Source organism: Desmodus rotundus, chromosome 5 (genome assembly GCF_022682495.2).
Source record: "Desmodus rotundus isolate HL8 chromosome 5, HLdesRot8A.1, whole genome shotgun sequence".
Lineage (NCBI taxonomy): Eukaryota > Metazoa > Chordata > Mammalia > Chiroptera > Phyllostomidae > Desmodus > Desmodus rotundus.
The window spans coordinates 8,694,200-8,711,577 of NC_071391.1; the positions used below are offsets into that span (position 1 = coordinate 8,694,200).

The following is a 17,378-nucleotide window of genomic DNA, read 5'->3' on the forward strand; positions in this document are numbered from 1 at the left end:
ATAATGAGAAGAGGAAATATGTATATTTCTCAAGGTTTCTGCAGCTCCAAAAGTGATTTGCAAAAAACCCCAAGAAACCCCAAATTTGGAAATACCCTAAGTACCCAATTTTAGAGGAATGGCAAATTCCACATTGATTTAATGAGGTGCTAAGTTGCAACTAAAAATAATACTTATGAAAATTATATATGAATGAGGAAAAGTATTTATTAAAAAATGTTTAGTATAAAAAGCAGATTATATTACACAGTGATTACAGATGGGTAAAATTGTTTGTTACCATGAACAAGAGTGATCAACCATCCTGGTTTGCCTTGGACTGCCTGGGTCTTAGCACCAAAAGTTCTGCATCCCAGGGAACCTCTCAGTCCTGGACAGATGGAGGTGGCCTGTTACCTACTGTGACCAAATTGCCCAAGGGATAATTGGAAGAAGGTCATAGCAGGGATTTTTAACAATAGGCATTAACAATGTCTCAGATTATAAAGAATTATCTGAGGTTAGTAAAAACTAATTATTTGAGATCTTAAAAACGAATAAAATAAAATTCTTCCTTTTCCCCTTATTCAAGGCAGGAGCACCTGCCTCATATTTCAGTCATGTTCTGGAGTGCTGAGAGTGAGGGGTACGTTGTTAATGACCTGTTCCATGAAAATTTTTCTTGGGAAAGTATGTGTGTAAGAATAGAATGACATGAATGGTCAATACCCTGACACCTCACAGGTCCTACCCAGGATTAGGATGAAGACGAACTTAAGGCTCTAGGAGCTTTGCATGGTCTGACGTTACAAGAATAAAGAAGACTGGGGAAACACCATGTGGGAATCATGTTGCAACTAAGAATGCAAATATCATTTTATTTTTCTAATTCTGGGGACTTTACATAGAAGAATGTCCTACCTTCCTTCTTTCTAATCAGAGGAAATAGCTTCCATGAGTGACCCCTAACAAAATGGAAATATCACAAAGAATGGAAATTATATTGTCTATATACCTACCAAAATCTGGCGGCACTCAACATGTAGCAAATCCTCAAATATAGTTGATAGATTCTAGTGACATCTTCCTAGGTTAACATCCTTTCTTCATAGGGTACTAGTACCTCTGAATATGAACAAGAATAAAAAATAGAGTAGCTATTGCCTGAGATTTGGGATTGTAACCATTTATGTCATTTTCAGGCATAATCTTCATTCTCAGAATGGCTGTATCACTCACTCAGTGTCTGCATTATATAGTTTGACAACTTATTTTATATTTATCATATAAGTAGTTTTTCAAAGATTATGAATGCCTAAGCCTTTTTATCTGCAAGTAATAAATATTTCTGACTCTTTTTTTGTCTCTCTTAAAACCTTTATGGTGCTGGTCAGAAAGTAGGAACTTGAAAAACCTGTTGACTTAGCTCTCATAGTTTATGTGGACTTTGGACAGGCAATTCGATTATTTCAAATACTGCAGTATTTGAGTAAGAAGATCTAGGTATGAAAAAAGGCTCTCAAAATTGCTAGCTATGACCATTGAGAAGTTACCTTTAATTATTTACAAATTACTAAGCCTCTTTGAGTCATTTGTGAAATAGGCATTTTTTTTCTTGATCATGGGCAATCGAATGCAATTATTTGATAAAATACTTTGTTGACTGGAAAATATTCTACAAATGCAAGTGTTGATTATCATTTGAGATGTGGGCACTCATAGTATTTTTCTTTCCTTCTTTCTTCTCTTGCCTAAAGGTAGACAATGCAACTAAGGGCCTAGAGCAGGAGTTAGGGAAAGTTAAAAAAGACAGAGATATGGCCATGTATAAGCTGTGCTGTTTATACAAAAAAGGGATTGGGTGTTGGCCACTTAGAGCCTCCCTGATTGGGGTGGGGGAGGTGGAGGCTCTAAGAATGTGCCTCAGTGTCAGCCCCGTAGAAAGATAGATGAAATAGGCTGCTTATAGCACCTCATTACTATTATTTTTACTTTCCTTAAAACAGTGGTGCAAAGGGAACTCCACCAAAAATGTAGATGTGGAAGGAATTAGAAATAGTTCAGGGGTGGCACGGAGCTGTCATTTTTCTTTTTCATCAGGTACATTTCTTCCCTGTTGAGAAGGGAAGAAATGAAAAGCATACCCCACTGCTGCTATTACTATGGCTTAGCCAAGGCAAAGGCTGGTGAGAAATCACATTCCGCCTTGTTTTAATATAAGAAAACTGCTCCAAACAGGAAACATTATGACACAGTCTGCTGCAATAGCTATACTCTCTGAATGAGAGACACGGAGGTGGAGCTGTGGTCATTCTATGCAAAGAGCAGAGACAGGTGTGCAGGGTACATGTGGAGTGCCTCAAGAAGTGGGAGGAAATACGTCTCTGAGAAGCTATGAACCCTAATGCTTAGAAAAGACAAACAGAAAACAAAGACTAGCTTAAGGGACACTATCGTTTTCTACTGGTGAAGGTTCCTGATCTTGGGGAGGTTCTGGAAAGTTTATTTCTGTTTCTTCTTCTTCTTCTTGAACTGGAATAATTTCAATGTCTTCTTCACTCTTTGGCTGGACAGATACTTCAGTCAATTCCACCACTTCTTCTTTTATTTCAACTGCTTGTTCTGGTTTCTCTTCTGCTGACAGGAGAACTACACCCTAGAATACACAAAATTAAACAATTTTTTCTTGATCTTTACCACTGATGCATTTCTCAACAATCTCTACAAATATTTATCAAGTACCTCCTCATTTTTATGCTACTTATTTTATTTCCTATGTGGTTCCAAGTGCCAGGATTGATTGATTTCCTAGGTGCTTACATTATTATCAAATCACTTATCAAGACTCAACCTCAAATACCATATGATCTCACCTTTAACTGGAACATAATCAACAAAAGAAAAAAGCAAACAAAAAGAACCAAATAAATTGAAATTAAGAACAATGTAACAATAGCCAGAGGGGAGTGGGGAGAGGGGTCTACAGGAGCTACTATAAAGGACACAAGGACAAAATCCAGGGAGAGGGTAGAGGTGGGGGAGGAAGGTGGGACTGGCTGGGGTGGGTGGAGGGATGGGGAGAAAATGCAAACAGTTGTAATTGAATAACAATAAAAATAAATAAATTAAAAAAAAAGACTCAACCTCAAGGCCAGCAGTTTTTGCCACTTTGCCTGGAATGATCATACAATATTTGGGAAAGAATACTGCAATAATACAGGCATTTAGAGTTTCATGTTTTTTTACAGAGCTATTTTTTTTATTGTTGTCCAACTACAGTTGTCTCCATTTCCCCCCCATCACTCACCTACCCCCACCCAATTGACTTTGTCCGTGGGTCCTTTCTACATGTTCGTTGACAATCCTTCCCCTCCTGTCCTCTGTTGTCTCCCTCCCCCATCCCCTCCAGTTACTGTCAGTTTTTTCTTTATTTCTATGTCTCTGGTTATATTTTGCTTGCTTGTTTGTTTTGTTGATTAGGTTCCACTTACGGATGAGATCATATGGTGTTTTTGTCTTTCACTGCTTGGCTTATTTCACTTAACATAATGCTCTCCAGGGAGGACATACAGAGGGCCCAGAGACATATGAAAGGATGCTCAGCATCAATAGCCATCAGAGAGATGCAAATTAAAATCACAATGAGATACCACTTCACACCAGTCAGAATGGCCATCATAAACAAATCAACAAACAACAAGTGCTGGAAAGGTTGTGGAGTAAAGGGAACCCTGGGGCACTGTTGGTGGGAATGCAGACTGGTGCACTCACTGTGGAAAACACTATGGAATTTCCATAAAAAACTTAAAATGGAACTGCCTTTTGACCTGGCAATTCCACTGCTGAGATTATACCCTAGGAATCCTAAAACACCAATTCAAAAGAACCTATGCACCTCAATGTTCATAACAGCACAATTTACAGTGGAGTTTCATTTTGATTTGCCTCTATTGGAGATAATTTCAGGAAAATCTATCTCTAATCCTACTTTTTTCATCTACAAAATTAAGGCATTAGTGATGATTCCTAAGTTCTGTTCTAAATCTGACATTCCATATTTGGAGTAGTTGACAATAGGTATCACTATTTCTCAGTTGTGGAGCTTCTTTGAACTATTGTTTCGGAAGAGGGATTAGATAAGGTGGTATGTATGGCGGGGGGTAGGTGGAAGAAGGGCATACTGAAAAATAAAGTGGAAGAACTAGTGGCTTTCATTAGCCTTCAACCTTCAGCCACCTGCTTTTTTTACACATTAGTATGGAATCAAGTTGGATGCCTGAAGTCAAGCAAAAGTCAAGGTTAGTAAGAGGGTGGCACATTATAGAATTATATCTTCTGTCTAACCTATAGACTTATTTCAAATTTCCAGACATGTTCCTTCACACCAAGGCCATTTTTTCATGAAGCTCCCAGGCTCAAAGTCTCATTGCATTACATTCTCCTATAAAGAACTGGGGTTTTTTTGTTAGTAAGACATGATTTTCCTAGAGGAAGGTTGTACACAGATGGGCTACTGCTTACAGCTTTGGGTCTGGAGCACAGCTTCCTCCAATCATTCTCCACAGCGCCAGCTGTGACAAGTTTCTGGAAGACGGCAAAGATCAGCATCACTGCAAAAAGGCTCTGAAGAAAAACAGAGAAGTGAGGATGAAAATGTAATAATAAAAAATACAAGATTATGGTTGCTGCTTAGTAAATGACTTTTGACTAAAATTAAATGATTAAAAGATCAATTCTTTAAGTGAATAATGACTACCAATAAGAACTATTAAAACTAGTATCTTTATAACCTTAACCCTTAGCACAACTCCTGACATATAACAAATAGTTAACACATGTTGCTGACAGAAAAATGAGAGACTAATAATTAGTTGAAGAATCAATTCTGTGTAGGAAAGAGTAATTACTGAGCCCCAAATTAAATTTTATCCAGCTTTATTTAGGTGGTATCACACCAAGGAAACCTCTTCACACTTGGGAGATACATTGTTTTCCTCTTCAAACTCTACACTAAAAACTTCTTGAGGCAAAAGATATTCATGACAACTCAGGTAGTTCTTCAGTGTTCACCTTAATAATAAATATTAATGCCATTAATAATAACACTATTATTAATGTTAAAGCAAGTATTTATATAGCACTTTCTATGTACCACGCACTGTTCTAAATGCTTTGCATATGTTAAGTCACCCCTCAAAATGGCCTTCCAAGATAAGTACTATTACCTTCCACATCTTACAATTAAAATTCGGACAGAATGTGGTTAAAATTCTTGCCCAAAGCCATGAGACAGTAAGTACCAGATGCAGACAGTCTGGATCTAGAGTTGATGCGCATAATAAAAATACCACACTTCCTCTCTGAAAAGAAATCAAATTTCACACTTACCAAGAACACAGATCTAATTCTGTAACAATACTGCACAGGTAGAATGGGTTTCTCAGAGGGGTTAGTTGGTTCACAGTTGTGTATGTCAATAGGTAGCACAGAACCTTTGGTAGAGTACAGACTCTCCATTTTTAAAAACCGGGAAACTGTAATATTAAATATGTCCATGATCAAAAGGATTATTCCAGAAATGGCAGCAAAGAGGCTCACTGAGTTCATTATCATTTTCCCTTTGACCTGAAATGGATACATAAAGGAGTCATTAGTTGGGTTTGATTTCAATTGGGAGAATTTAAGCCAGCTGTTAATTCCAGGTCTGATTCACAAAGGCCCTGCACCTAAATAATCCACACCACTCTTCTCTCAGTTGTTCAGTCTCTGTCCCTGTAAAATAAAAACCTTCATCTCTCAATCTGTCTCAGCCTTCCCCATCTCATTTTATGCCATCACCATCCGATCAGTTTATCAAGAAAAAATTGTGGGAATAATTCTTATGAATTATCCCCTTGTGCTTCCTTTTACTGCTATTGTCAATGTCCTAGAAGGCATTTAATAAATGTTTGTTGAGTAAATAAAGGTAAATATTCAGACCATATCTACACAGACCATGTCTGTGTAGGAAGGTAGAAGGGAGAGAGAGGAGGCGCTCTCGTCTCAATGACGTGGGGCAGTATTGTGGGTGTAAGCAGGGAAAGAGCAGACAGAACCCTCCAGTCTAGACCATCAGGTAGAAACAAAGAGCAGCAGGAATGACACCACCTCTTACTTCCTAGTGACATTGGTTGCAATCAGCCCCAGTCAGCCATCTTTTAAAAGACTTTTAGGGCTGACGACTCCGGTAGCATTAGGTAAGAGGATGTCAGTGGGCAGGTTCTACCTTGCGAGGACAATAAAAGGTCAAAACAGGAAAATGTATGTGACAAGTACCATAATAACAGGAGATTATTGATGATTACTTTAAGACAAACATGTTTCATCTTTGACTATATGACCTACAGATGGCAAGTCAGTAGGACTGGCTGTATTTGGAGAATAAAACAATGTGACCTTCATAAAGTTTTTTTTCCCCAAAACTGAGTTTGTCAGACCACCCCTAGAGAGGGGCAACTCAATTCACTCAGTCCCTCGCTGACTTTGGAAGTGACTCAAGTGGGTAATAGCTTAGTAGGTGTAAAACAAAAGTAGGGCAAGGAAACTAACTTGCTGGTGAGCTCGTGACCCATACAGCAGGGGGAGCTCTTCCTGGGTGTAAATGTGTCCCTATGAACAAGACCACTCTGTAGCTCTTTACAGCCTCTGAAGCACTTGCCTTTATTCTACTCCATTTCACCCTAGCAACGATTTCACATGGTAGCAAGGGCTATTATCCCCATTCTACAGGTGAAAACTCAGAGTTACATGGAGGTAAACAGAGCTCAAAGTTAAAACTCGACGTTAACGAGGACTTGAGTTAGTCATAGCATTGATTAGACAGTTGTCCTCCGTGGTGGCCTGGGAGAAATGACGCCGCTTTTAAAGGGATCTGCTAGCCTCACTTGGCATTTATCAGTCATAAGATCAAAAGCATGCTCTTCATCTGTCTGCTTTTAATTCTGTTTCCATGGATGCATTTCAGGTGGATTCTCATTTCCAACTTTTTCATAAATAAAATCGAAACAGCATTGTAAAGGATCTTTTGCTTTTTCGGCTTGAGAGAACTCAATGTTACTGTGATTCCAAAGGTCATTAAGGGTTCTTGTTTTCAACTGAGACCTTAGATATTTCTCGGGTGTGGGAGAGAAAAACATACGATTACTTGCCAGACTCTTCCTGGAGCTTGTCCCTGATGCTGCCAGGAGTGATCCAGAAATGATATACTGGAAAAAGAGAGGTAGTGGGTGGGGAAGGGAGTGGGAGATGGGAGAATAGGGAGAGGGGAAGAGAGGCCCAGAGGGAGAAGGAGATTACTTTTTTATTAAATCATTTTTATTGTTACTCTATTACAGTTGTCCCAGTCTTTCCCCCTTTACCTTCCTCCGCCCATCCCACCCCCTGTTCCCACAGTCAGGCCCCACACTAATGTCCAAGTCCATGGGTCATTCGTACATGTTCTTCTCTAGCCCTTTCCCCTCCTCTCTACCATTATCCCCCTCCCCCTCCCCTCCGGTCACTTTCAGTCTGTTACTTTTTAACATCGGGAACTGGTTGTAAAAAAGCTATCCACACTTTCAACCACTTTCACTAAACTATCCAACCTTTTTTATTGGATTCATTTATTTTTCAGTGGTCCTATTTCTCCTTTATTCAGGTTCAATTACACTTAACCTGTGCCTTTTATTCAATGAACTGGGGAGCTGAGACTAGGAATATAATAAAACCAAAAAGGCAGAATTCACACTTCCATCAGTTAATAGCCACAATGTGAATTTAAACTATTTTTAGTTTTTCTTTCTTTAAAAAAAACCTGTAGAATTGCCTTTTGTAACACACAATGATTTACATGACTGACACCAATGAAGAATGAATCCGTGTAGGGAATACTTGGCCTGCTGCCACAGGCACCCCATTAAAATGCTGGCTGCCACAGGAAGTGGTGATGATGACTTATCATTTTCCTTTTCTATGGTTCAAACTGTAAAATGGAGAAAATTCTTGTTCTAATCCGTCTCCCCTTGTTTTGGAAATTTCAATCTTGGACTCATCTTTATCAGGGCACCTAAAAAATGTAATGGTCATTTAAACGCCACTGCCCCATCCCACAACCAGACAGGGTTATAAGCTTGGAAAATACGTACATGAAACCACTGCTCTCCTGGTAAGCAACGGGAGGTTTATTTGGGATGGGACTAATTCCACCACGTGCAATAGTAACTAAGCAAAATTGTAGGGAAGAAGGACCAGTTGGAAGTGGGATGCTCCTACCCCTTTTTGCTTTCTGAAACACCATGCTACAGGGTCCAAATATCTAGTGCTCCTCTTCCCTGCCCCACTCAACTTGACTGTGGAGAGGCTGTGCTTTGAACAATCTTCCTCCCCATGTAGATTAGTGTAGGGCATCTTCCTCCAACTTCACATGACGCGTGACGGCTAACTCAACCATGGCATTCACACCCAATTTAGTCAACCCTTTCCGTACCGGATAACCCATTTCCTGCTCAACTTTCCTCCACACAGAAATAATCTGGCATATTCCTGTGGAGCTTTTCAACATTTTTGTCTGCATCACTCCCCAAATGGTTGTAAATTTCTACTCACCACAGTGCCTCCCCAGAGAGGGTACCACACAGTGACACAGATGGGTGCATGGACTTCCATGTGGATCATCAGGAGACCACCTAGGGCAATGTGGAAGAGCCCATTCATAATCTGGACCGCCTGGGGAGAAAACAGGGGCACTGGTGGGTGAACTGAAATCATCTTCAAGTCAGCAAGCACAGGTAAGGCTGGAAGCCTGTGTGAGATGCCCAAAGGGAGTGGTAAAGGTGCCAAGACATTTGTCTTGCTCAGATCCATTTTCTCCATCACCTGGGACATTTCCAAGGCAGATATACCTAGGAAGCTAGTGATGAACTGGGATGGGAGATCCTTAGCTATGCAAGCCTCAAGATCAAAAGGGGACATAAAATCACTGTGATAACGTCTCAGTACATCGCTGATTTGACCCAGCATTTCAGACATAAAGAACACCTCAGGTTGGATCAGATACCTTCAACTTGGATTGAGTCCTGCAGTTGGCCAACAGCATCTGCTTCTTCAGGCCAGAGAATCCCTAGAATATGGAATGGAGGACAACCGACTCACCCCCAAAGCCTTGGATTCCCTCATGAAGAAGCTTTGTGTGGGGCCCACCACGGAAGCCACCTTCCTGGGAATAATTTTTTGAGCAGGTTGCATGGCCACGGAGCCTTTCACGGGTTGTGCTGGGAAAGCTCCACTCATCGAATTTCTGGGTGTCGTCATTTCACCTTCAAAGCTCCTAAAAAATAAAACCAATAATAAAATGAGAAGAGAGAGAACAGGATTTCAGCAGTCTTTTATTTTGAGTCATTCAACCTGAATATTTTTTATCTGTATTCTTTCCATGGGTGTCATTGAGGGTAGAGACGGCCTCTTCCTTCCGCTTTGGATCTGAAGCAAGGCCTACTGCTGCGTTCTAAGGTAGGATCTGCGGTGGGGGGAGGGCATCTCAGGCAAGGACATATGGGCCCAGGGCCGCTGCCAGTACTCTTGACAACTATGATCGGGGTGTACTTGATCTTAGTAGAGAACTCAGTGCTCGTATATCTGCATGTTCTGTTTGTCTCTCATCCCTGGATGCTTTTCCTATGCTTTAATATTTGAAAATGTATTGACTTGTCCTTGTACCTTTGCTTACCTGCTTTTGTCCATGGTGATGGACCGGAGGCATCATGACAGAGTATGATGATGACTGTCCTTGGAATCAGGAGGGGCTTCTATTTCTAGTCTGCCCTTTACCACTAACTCTGTGACCTTGAGTTAGTCACTTCAAGGAGGTTCTCTAAGATTGTATGGTTTAAATCATGATTCTTTTATTTGCTGTGAAGCCGCGGGCACATTTTTTAAAAGTCTCTGGGCCTCAAATTCAACTGTAATATGGGAATGAAAATGATTCTTGTCTCACAGGGTCACTATATCATAAATGGTCTGTGGGTGGCTGGTGTCTTTTTATTCAAGTGTAGCTCAAATGTCAGATCTTCAGAAAAGCCTTCCCTGAACCCTCAATGCATGAGGCAGCCCCCTAGTTACTCTCTCCTGCAACACATTGTATTTGCTTCATGCACTTGTCCTGTGGGGAATTACCTTGATTATTTTCTTACTTGTTTTCTGTCTCAACCTTCCCACTATAATATAATTCCATCAAAGCAGAGACATAGTTCTTTCTTGTCCAGGATTTCAGTAGTTTCTTAGTAAATATGTTTTAAAAAATAAATGTATGTAAAGTACCCATGTCTGAATAATTATTAGCTATTTTTGTTGCTGTTCTTATTTTTCATATTATTAACTTTATGAGCATTGTTTCCATCTGAAAAATAAACACAATACCCCTTTCACAGACATTTATGAGAAATAAGTAAGTAAACATGTGAAAGTGCCTAGTACATAAGGCAAAAATAGTAAATGCTATTTATTCTTAGAATTTATGATTTATTCATTTCTGAAGCTAGTGATTATTACCAAGGTCCTTCCCAGCTCTAATGTTTTAAGACTGCTCGACCTTTTTCACCTTGTGCTTCCTTTTGGTACTCATTTGTTTATGTCAATTACTTACATGAATTCTACCAGGTTTTCTCTGGACCCTGGAAATCTCTCTTTAGGGACAGGTCAGTGCTCTTGTCTCTACTGACTGCAAGCCACATAAGGAGCCTTGAAGACCAAGGCTGTCTGTTTATCTCATTTATCTTACTGAAGTCACACACAGCTGGGCAACTGTGGGTGTGCCATGAGACAGGTGACAGGCCTCACATTTGTACCCGCTTTATAGTAAGGGACTTCACACCTGACAAGCCATTTGAGCCTCCCACAATGGACTAGAGATGAGTCATTGCCTGTATTATGTACAGAAGATAACCCGACCTGACAAAGTTAGATAACTTGCTCAAAGTTTCATGATGAGGAGAGATTTAAAATGAGGACTTGGACCTCTCCGAGGAGGTTTCTACAGTACCAGGCTGCTTTGTCCTCTGTGGGGAACAGGAATTCAGTCTATTTCACTAATGAACCTCTTCCTTCTCCTTCAAATAGATGAGTGGCTATAAATCAATTACCAACAGCATATCTGTCTGGGTTGAAGGGAAGAGAGGAGGCTTTGGGTGCTTTGCACTTGATTTTGCCTGACCTCTAGATTATCAGATGTCATGTGGTCTTGGGGATCTGCTTTGTACCACAAACCATCCCACCAGACCACCAACCAAAAAGCATTATATTAATGTAGCCCAGTAGGGATTTTACAAACTGATTCTGGTCACCAGGAAGGACTTTTAGAGCTAGTCAGGGGAACCTCAGAAACCATTCTCTTCATCTGACAAAAGAGGAAACTGTGGCCCGGGGCTGGGACATGCCCTGTTAAAGCCCTTGCACTTAGTGGCCGAGCCAAACTGGAAGGCAGTCACCGCGGCTCTGAGGCTGGTGTTTTTTGTGCTTCCCACAGGCCAGACCCCACAGAGCTGTCCACCCAGCCCCTGCTGTGCACCAGGGACAGTGAGTGCACGTAGTTCCAAATCTCCCAACACCTTCCTTACTAAGTAGGCGTGTTGTCTTCTTGCAGACCTGGAAATGGAGGCTCACAGAGGTTATTTTTCCCATGGCTAGCGTGGGAAGAGCTAGACTCACCACACTCCCTCTCCAGAGGGCTCATTTTAGTGACGATGACTTAAAGAGCAAAGGCTATCAATTTTCTCAGTGATTGAACTACTGTCGTTTTTAATTTCCCCATAGTTTTCAACTGCCTAAGACTGTGTCTCTATTATTGGTGAGACAAGCCATTTATGCAAATGAGTTCTACCTAGGCTGTGTCTGCAGTGGCTAATGGCCGTCATGACCACTGGGGAGAACTGTGTGCTCTGTTAAAGTTATGTCTTGCTATGGAAATTTCCACAAAGCCTTCAGTAAACATTACTGTAAGATGGTAGTTTGTAAACACAGACATACTTGTTTCTATATGCCACTCTAAATATATATATAATGCCAGGAAGTCCTAGACTGACTGGGTAATGAAAAGTTACATTCCATGGGAATATAAAAAACTACACCCCATACTCCTAAGGCTATTGTAAATTGCTGAAGTTTTGCCCTATCCAAAAAAAAGTCCACAATTACTTAAACAATGCCCCACATAGTTATGCCTAAAGATTAGTTGGTATGCTAGTTGGGGCTACTCACCACATTGATCAAAATGTCGTGACAAGAGGATCTTATTTTCACTAAACTATATTAAAATCAGGATTCATTTTACCAGACACTGCCCCATTGTATGACAGCAACTTCTGCTAATCTCTTTTGACTTTTAAAACGCACCACTGTTCCTGGCGGGCGTAGCTCGTGGATTGAGCACGGGCCCGTGAACCAAAGGGTCGCCAGTTCGATTCCCCATCAGGGCACATGCCTGGGTTTTCGGGCCAGGTCCCCAGCGGAGGTCATGTGAGAGGCAACCACACACTGATGTTTCTCTCCCTCTCTTTCTCCCTCCCACCCCCTCTCTCTAAAAATAAATAAGTAAAATCTATGAAAAAAACTGAACTGAAAGGCACCACTGTTTCTGTCCATCCGCTGAAGAAGAGCTCACAACCTTCATGGGTTGTGATTTGAGTTAGGAACTTTAGGTCCAATAATTCCATCATTTACTGAGAAGTTCAAAGCTTTTGTTACCTCAACTTCCCCCTTTGTTACCTCAACTTCCTCCTTTGCCACTCAAAATAGTTTTGCATTTTCATCCTTTCTGGCCTCTTGTGTACTTATCTCTGAGGAAGAATGGTCTTGCTTCCTTTCCCTCTGCCTGTGCATCTCAGCCCACCTCCTTCCACCAAGACTTTAGTTCTTCAAAGAAGTCTATTTTTGCATCATCATTCGCACTGTTTGTGGTGCTATGTACCCAGGGTTGGTCCCCCTCTGTTGCTTGCTACATTTGTGATCTCTCTATTGAAAGTATTATCTTAAGAACATGACATAACTTATAATGTATAAAAGACTTAACATTCAAAGAATAACTGTAATCACTGGACTTTTTTTAATGGTTAAAATGTGCTGGGGTATCCCCCAATCCTAAAGCCCCTTCCTTTAATCTAGCAGCACCCCTGGCCACTGCCCAGTCTCCCCTGTCCTTTACCCACAGCTTCTTAAAAATCTATGGAGTTCCAGCCAAGCTGGAGGCATAGGTAGAAGCCCTTCGCTTCCTTGCACAAGCAAAAGGAGAATAACAACCAATCTAAAATCAATAAACAACCAGAAGTGCCAGAAAATCAAACTGCATGGAACTCCGACAACCACGGAATCAAAGAAACAGAACAACCAGACCAGTAAGGCTGTGAATGGAGAGAAACCGTGGTGAGGCAGTGGACCGTGGGGGCGGGGCTGGCTGCAACAACGCAGCAGGCCATGCGGGAGGGGCTGACTTAAGGGAAACTGAGACTCAGAGGTGGCTGTGGACTACAGCGGTTGCCATGGTGGGAGAAGCTCCCAGTCTCACATGAGAGTTCGTTGAAAAATGCGCTAGAGAGGAGCAGGTGAGCTGCATTATTCCCTCTCTGGCCCCTCCCCCACAGGCTGCACCACAGCGCAGCAAGGAAGGTTGTCCTGCCCTGGTGAATACCTAAGACCCCACCCCCTTACAACTTAAGAGGGGCCCCAAACAAAGAAATAGGGCCAAAATGAAAGTACAGAATAAAACCTCAGAAAGAGCTAAGCAATGAGGAGATAGCCAACCTATCTGATGGAAAATTTAAAGCCCTGGTAATCAAAATGCTCACAGAACTAATTGAGCTTGGTCAAAAAATGAAAGAACAAATGAAAGATACCTAAAATGAAATAAAGCAAAATATTCAGGGAACCAACAGTGACAGGAAGCCAACAGTGACAACAGGGAACCAACAGTGACAAGTTGACTCAAATCAACGATTTGGAACAAAAGGAAGAAATAAACATCCAGCCAGAAGAGAATGAAGAAACAAGAATTCAAAAAAGTGAAGAGAGTCTTACAAACCTCTGGGACAACCTGGAACATTCCAATATCTGAATTATAGGGGTGCCAGAAGGAGAGGAAGAACAAGAAGTCGAAAACTTATTTAAACAAATAATGAAGGAGAACTTTCCCAATCTGGCAAAGGAAATACACTTTCAGGAAGTCCAGGAAGCTCAGAGAGTCCCAAAGAAGTTGGACCCAAGGAGGAACACACCAAGGCACATCATCATTAAGTTACCCAAGATTAAAGACAAAGAGAGAATCTTAAAAGCAGCAAGAGTAAAGGACACAGTTACCTACAAAGGAGTTTCCATAAGACTGTCAGCTGATTTCTCAAAAGAAACCTCACAGGCAAGAAGGGCTGGAAAGAAGTATTCCAAGTCATGAAAGGCAAGGACTTACATCCAAGATTACTCTATCCAGCAAAGCTATCATTAGAATGGAAGGGCAGATAAAATGCTTCCCAGATAAGGTCAAGTTAAAGGAATTTATCATCACCAAGTCAGTATTACATAAAATGTTAAAGGGACTTATCTAAGAAAAGGAAAATAAAAAATATGAACAGTAAAATGATGACAAACTCACAACTATCAACAAATGAACCTAAAAAATAAAAGAAAGAAAAACAATGAAAACAAAAACTAAGCAAACCACTAGAACAGGAACAGAATCAGAGAAATGGACATCACATGGAGGGTTTTCAGTGGGGAGGGAGAGGGGAGGAATAGGGGGGAAAAGGTACAGGGAAGAAGAAGCATAATTGGTAGGCATTAAATAGACAGGGAGAGGTCAAAAATGGTATAGGAAAGAGAGAACTCAAAGAACTTATATGTACAACCCATGGACATGAACTAAGGGGGGGATGCTGGAGGGTTGGGGGGTGCAGGGTGGAGGGGGGATAAAGGGGGAAAATTGGGAAAACTGTAATAGCATAATCGATAAAATATGCTTTAAAAAAAGCTAGCTTATGGTTCCTCCTCCTTCCTCCACTTCCTCCTGCCCCTCACTCATCAGCGCTTCACAGCCAGTTGCAGCCGGAGCCACTGAACTGAAACTGTGCCCTTCGGGGACTGTGCCGCAGAGTCGCTGGCCTTTCCTCCGGCGTCACCCCTCAGGTTGCTTTGTTTCTGTTCCCCTGTCACCCAGGCTTCAAATGTCGGAGCCACCTGCCACTCTGCTGCTTTGTCTCCCACGGTCGCGCAGTGGCCAGGTCATGCCCCGTCAGCCTCTGGAATGGGGCTTATCCTGCAGGGGGACCCTCTTTCTACTTCCAGTGTCACCTCATGCGTTCGATTCTCATTTCCTCTCTCGGCTGAGGCACAAAAATCTCGCTTTTCTGCCTCCAGTCTTTCTTTTTTCTAGTCCATCCTCCCTCCACCCCTCTGTGATGGTCTTGAGGCAGGATTTGGGGCTCATTTGGGGGTCCATTAGCCCCCTCCAGAAATGTTGGCGTGTGATCAGACTCCCTCAGTGACTGCTTCTGTGGTTCTCTTCCTGAGCTTGAACTCTTTCTCCGAGCTGTCGTTGCCAATGCAGAGGCCCTTCCCAGGTCAGCTCTACCTAACTGCTTAAGCCCCATCCCGTTGCTCCCCACCGGGGCTGGAGACACTGGTCTGGACTTGCCTCCTGCTTTGTTCTCTGACTTCTCTCCCCTAAGAAATGCTCCTCCCACCCCTTCATTTCCAGTCAGACTCCCCAGAAGACGGTCACATCACCCAAGGCCATCCCTCCTCTTCTCACCCATGGCGAGGATTTCTCTTTCAAAGTCACAGCTCTCTGCATTTTGTACTTGTCACCAACTGTTTTCTTTCTTCGTCACATAGTAACTTCTCCAATGGGATGTAAACCCTGCAGGGAAGTGTCCTACTAGGACTACTTTGAGAACCCATTTCCCCCATACTCTGAGCTCAGGAAATGTCAAAGTGAACATTAAATTGAACACCTTCCTCAGAACAGTTTTACAAAATGCTCGGGACATTGGACAAAAAGTTCATCCGATCAGCGAGGTCAAGCCATTTCATGGGAAACGGGGAGGGGAGTCACACTATAGACTGGTTTCAGAAAGGAGTTATAACCTGGTTAAAGTTCATTTTCATCCCCTTTCATTAGAGCTTCCTCTTGTCTTCAGTGGCCACTCTGACTCTAAGCCTCTGTGATGGATTTGAGGCAGGATTTGGGGCTCATTTTGGCGTCCACCAACCCCCTCCAGAAACGTTATTTAGCTTGTGAGTTTTAACATCTTGGGATATTTGCATTTAGTGAGTTACCTTTGGAGACAAAAGCATTTAAAGCAAGAGGAATAGAGATTTTCATTGTAGCCACCACTGGTCACTTTCTTGTTTGGCACCAGGCAACCAGTTCTGAGAGCCTCAGGATTTTAGCTCATCGAATGTTCATAGCGCAGTGGGTATTACTATTGCCGTGATTTTATAGAAGAGGAAACTGAGGGACTTAGAGGTTTAGTAAGTTGGCCTGAGGTTATATGGATTATAAGTGGTAGAATGCAGATTTGAGTCCATGCTTCAATGTACATGCTGAAATCTGCTATTTTGTAGCGTGACTCAAAGTTCTGCGCATGGCCAGGGCCGAGGGAGAGGAGAAAGGGAGAGATAGAAATTAGGAGTGGGTGGGCAACAAGCCTTGAATTCACCCTCCTCAATCATGACACCATCAGAAAACTTGACCAGGGAAGCCTTAGGGTTAAAGCTGAAAATCTCCAGTCTCCCAAACCATTCTATGCCTTACCCATCACCCCCTTTCAGTCATTTAAACCAAGTATATAAATTGATTCCTTACCTGAGTCTCCAAAGCCTTAGGGCTCAGGAGCTGCTTCGAAGCCTGCTGCTGAGTTCGCTGGAGGGCTACTTTCTCAAGTCCACAGGGTGAGTGAGAGAGGCCAGGTCTGGGGCCTCTGATATATACCAGGTGACAGGAAATCACTGGCTTCTGCTACCTTGGGCTTTGCCCCAATTATTTTAGTTTAACATGCACTTACCAGAGCTGAGGGATGTACAGAAATGTTTCTGCCTTACCAGGAGGTTTCACTTCTTAAAAAAGACCCCAGGGGACTGCATAGTGTACTTTACGCTACCTTAATTAGAAGGGCTTTGCGGCCCCCACCCTGCAAGCAGGTGTGGGTCCTGGGTCCCCAAGGGCAACGAGGGCTCTAGAAATTCTGCAAAGATGGGCTGTGAGGACTCTTACCTTTTTACTTCACTTTTAGGAGTGAGTAGGTGGGAAGGAGGCATCTAGCAGACAGTCAAGAGTCATTAAGCCCATGCATTTGTGAATGTGCTTCTGACTCCACGGTTGAAGGTCAGCAAATCTTCCGGAGCTG

General features: G+C 42.1%; 1 protein-coding gene across 1 annotated transcript; it reads right to left on the reverse strand.

The window, feature by feature from the left end:
• Positions 1 to 830: 830 nt before the first annotated feature.
• Positions 831 to 16,997, reverse strand: MS4A1 (membrane spanning 4-domains A1). Its single transcript, XM_024574467.4, has 7 exons — positions 16,838 to 16,997; positions 9,148 to 9,322; positions 8,602 to 8,721; positions 7,167 to 7,223; positions 5,368 to 5,604; positions 4,501 to 4,602; positions 831 to 2,635 (listed from the first exon to the last, which is right to left on the reverse strand). Exons 2-7 carry the CDS (start codon positions 9,304 to 9,306, stop codon positions 2,420 to 2,422), a joined length of 891 nt encoding a protein of 296 aa, XP_024430235.2. The 5' UTR covers positions 9,307 to 9,322; positions 16,838 to 16,997; the 3' UTR covers positions 831 to 2,419.
• Between the last annotated feature and the right edge of the window lie 381 nt (positions 16,998 to 17,378).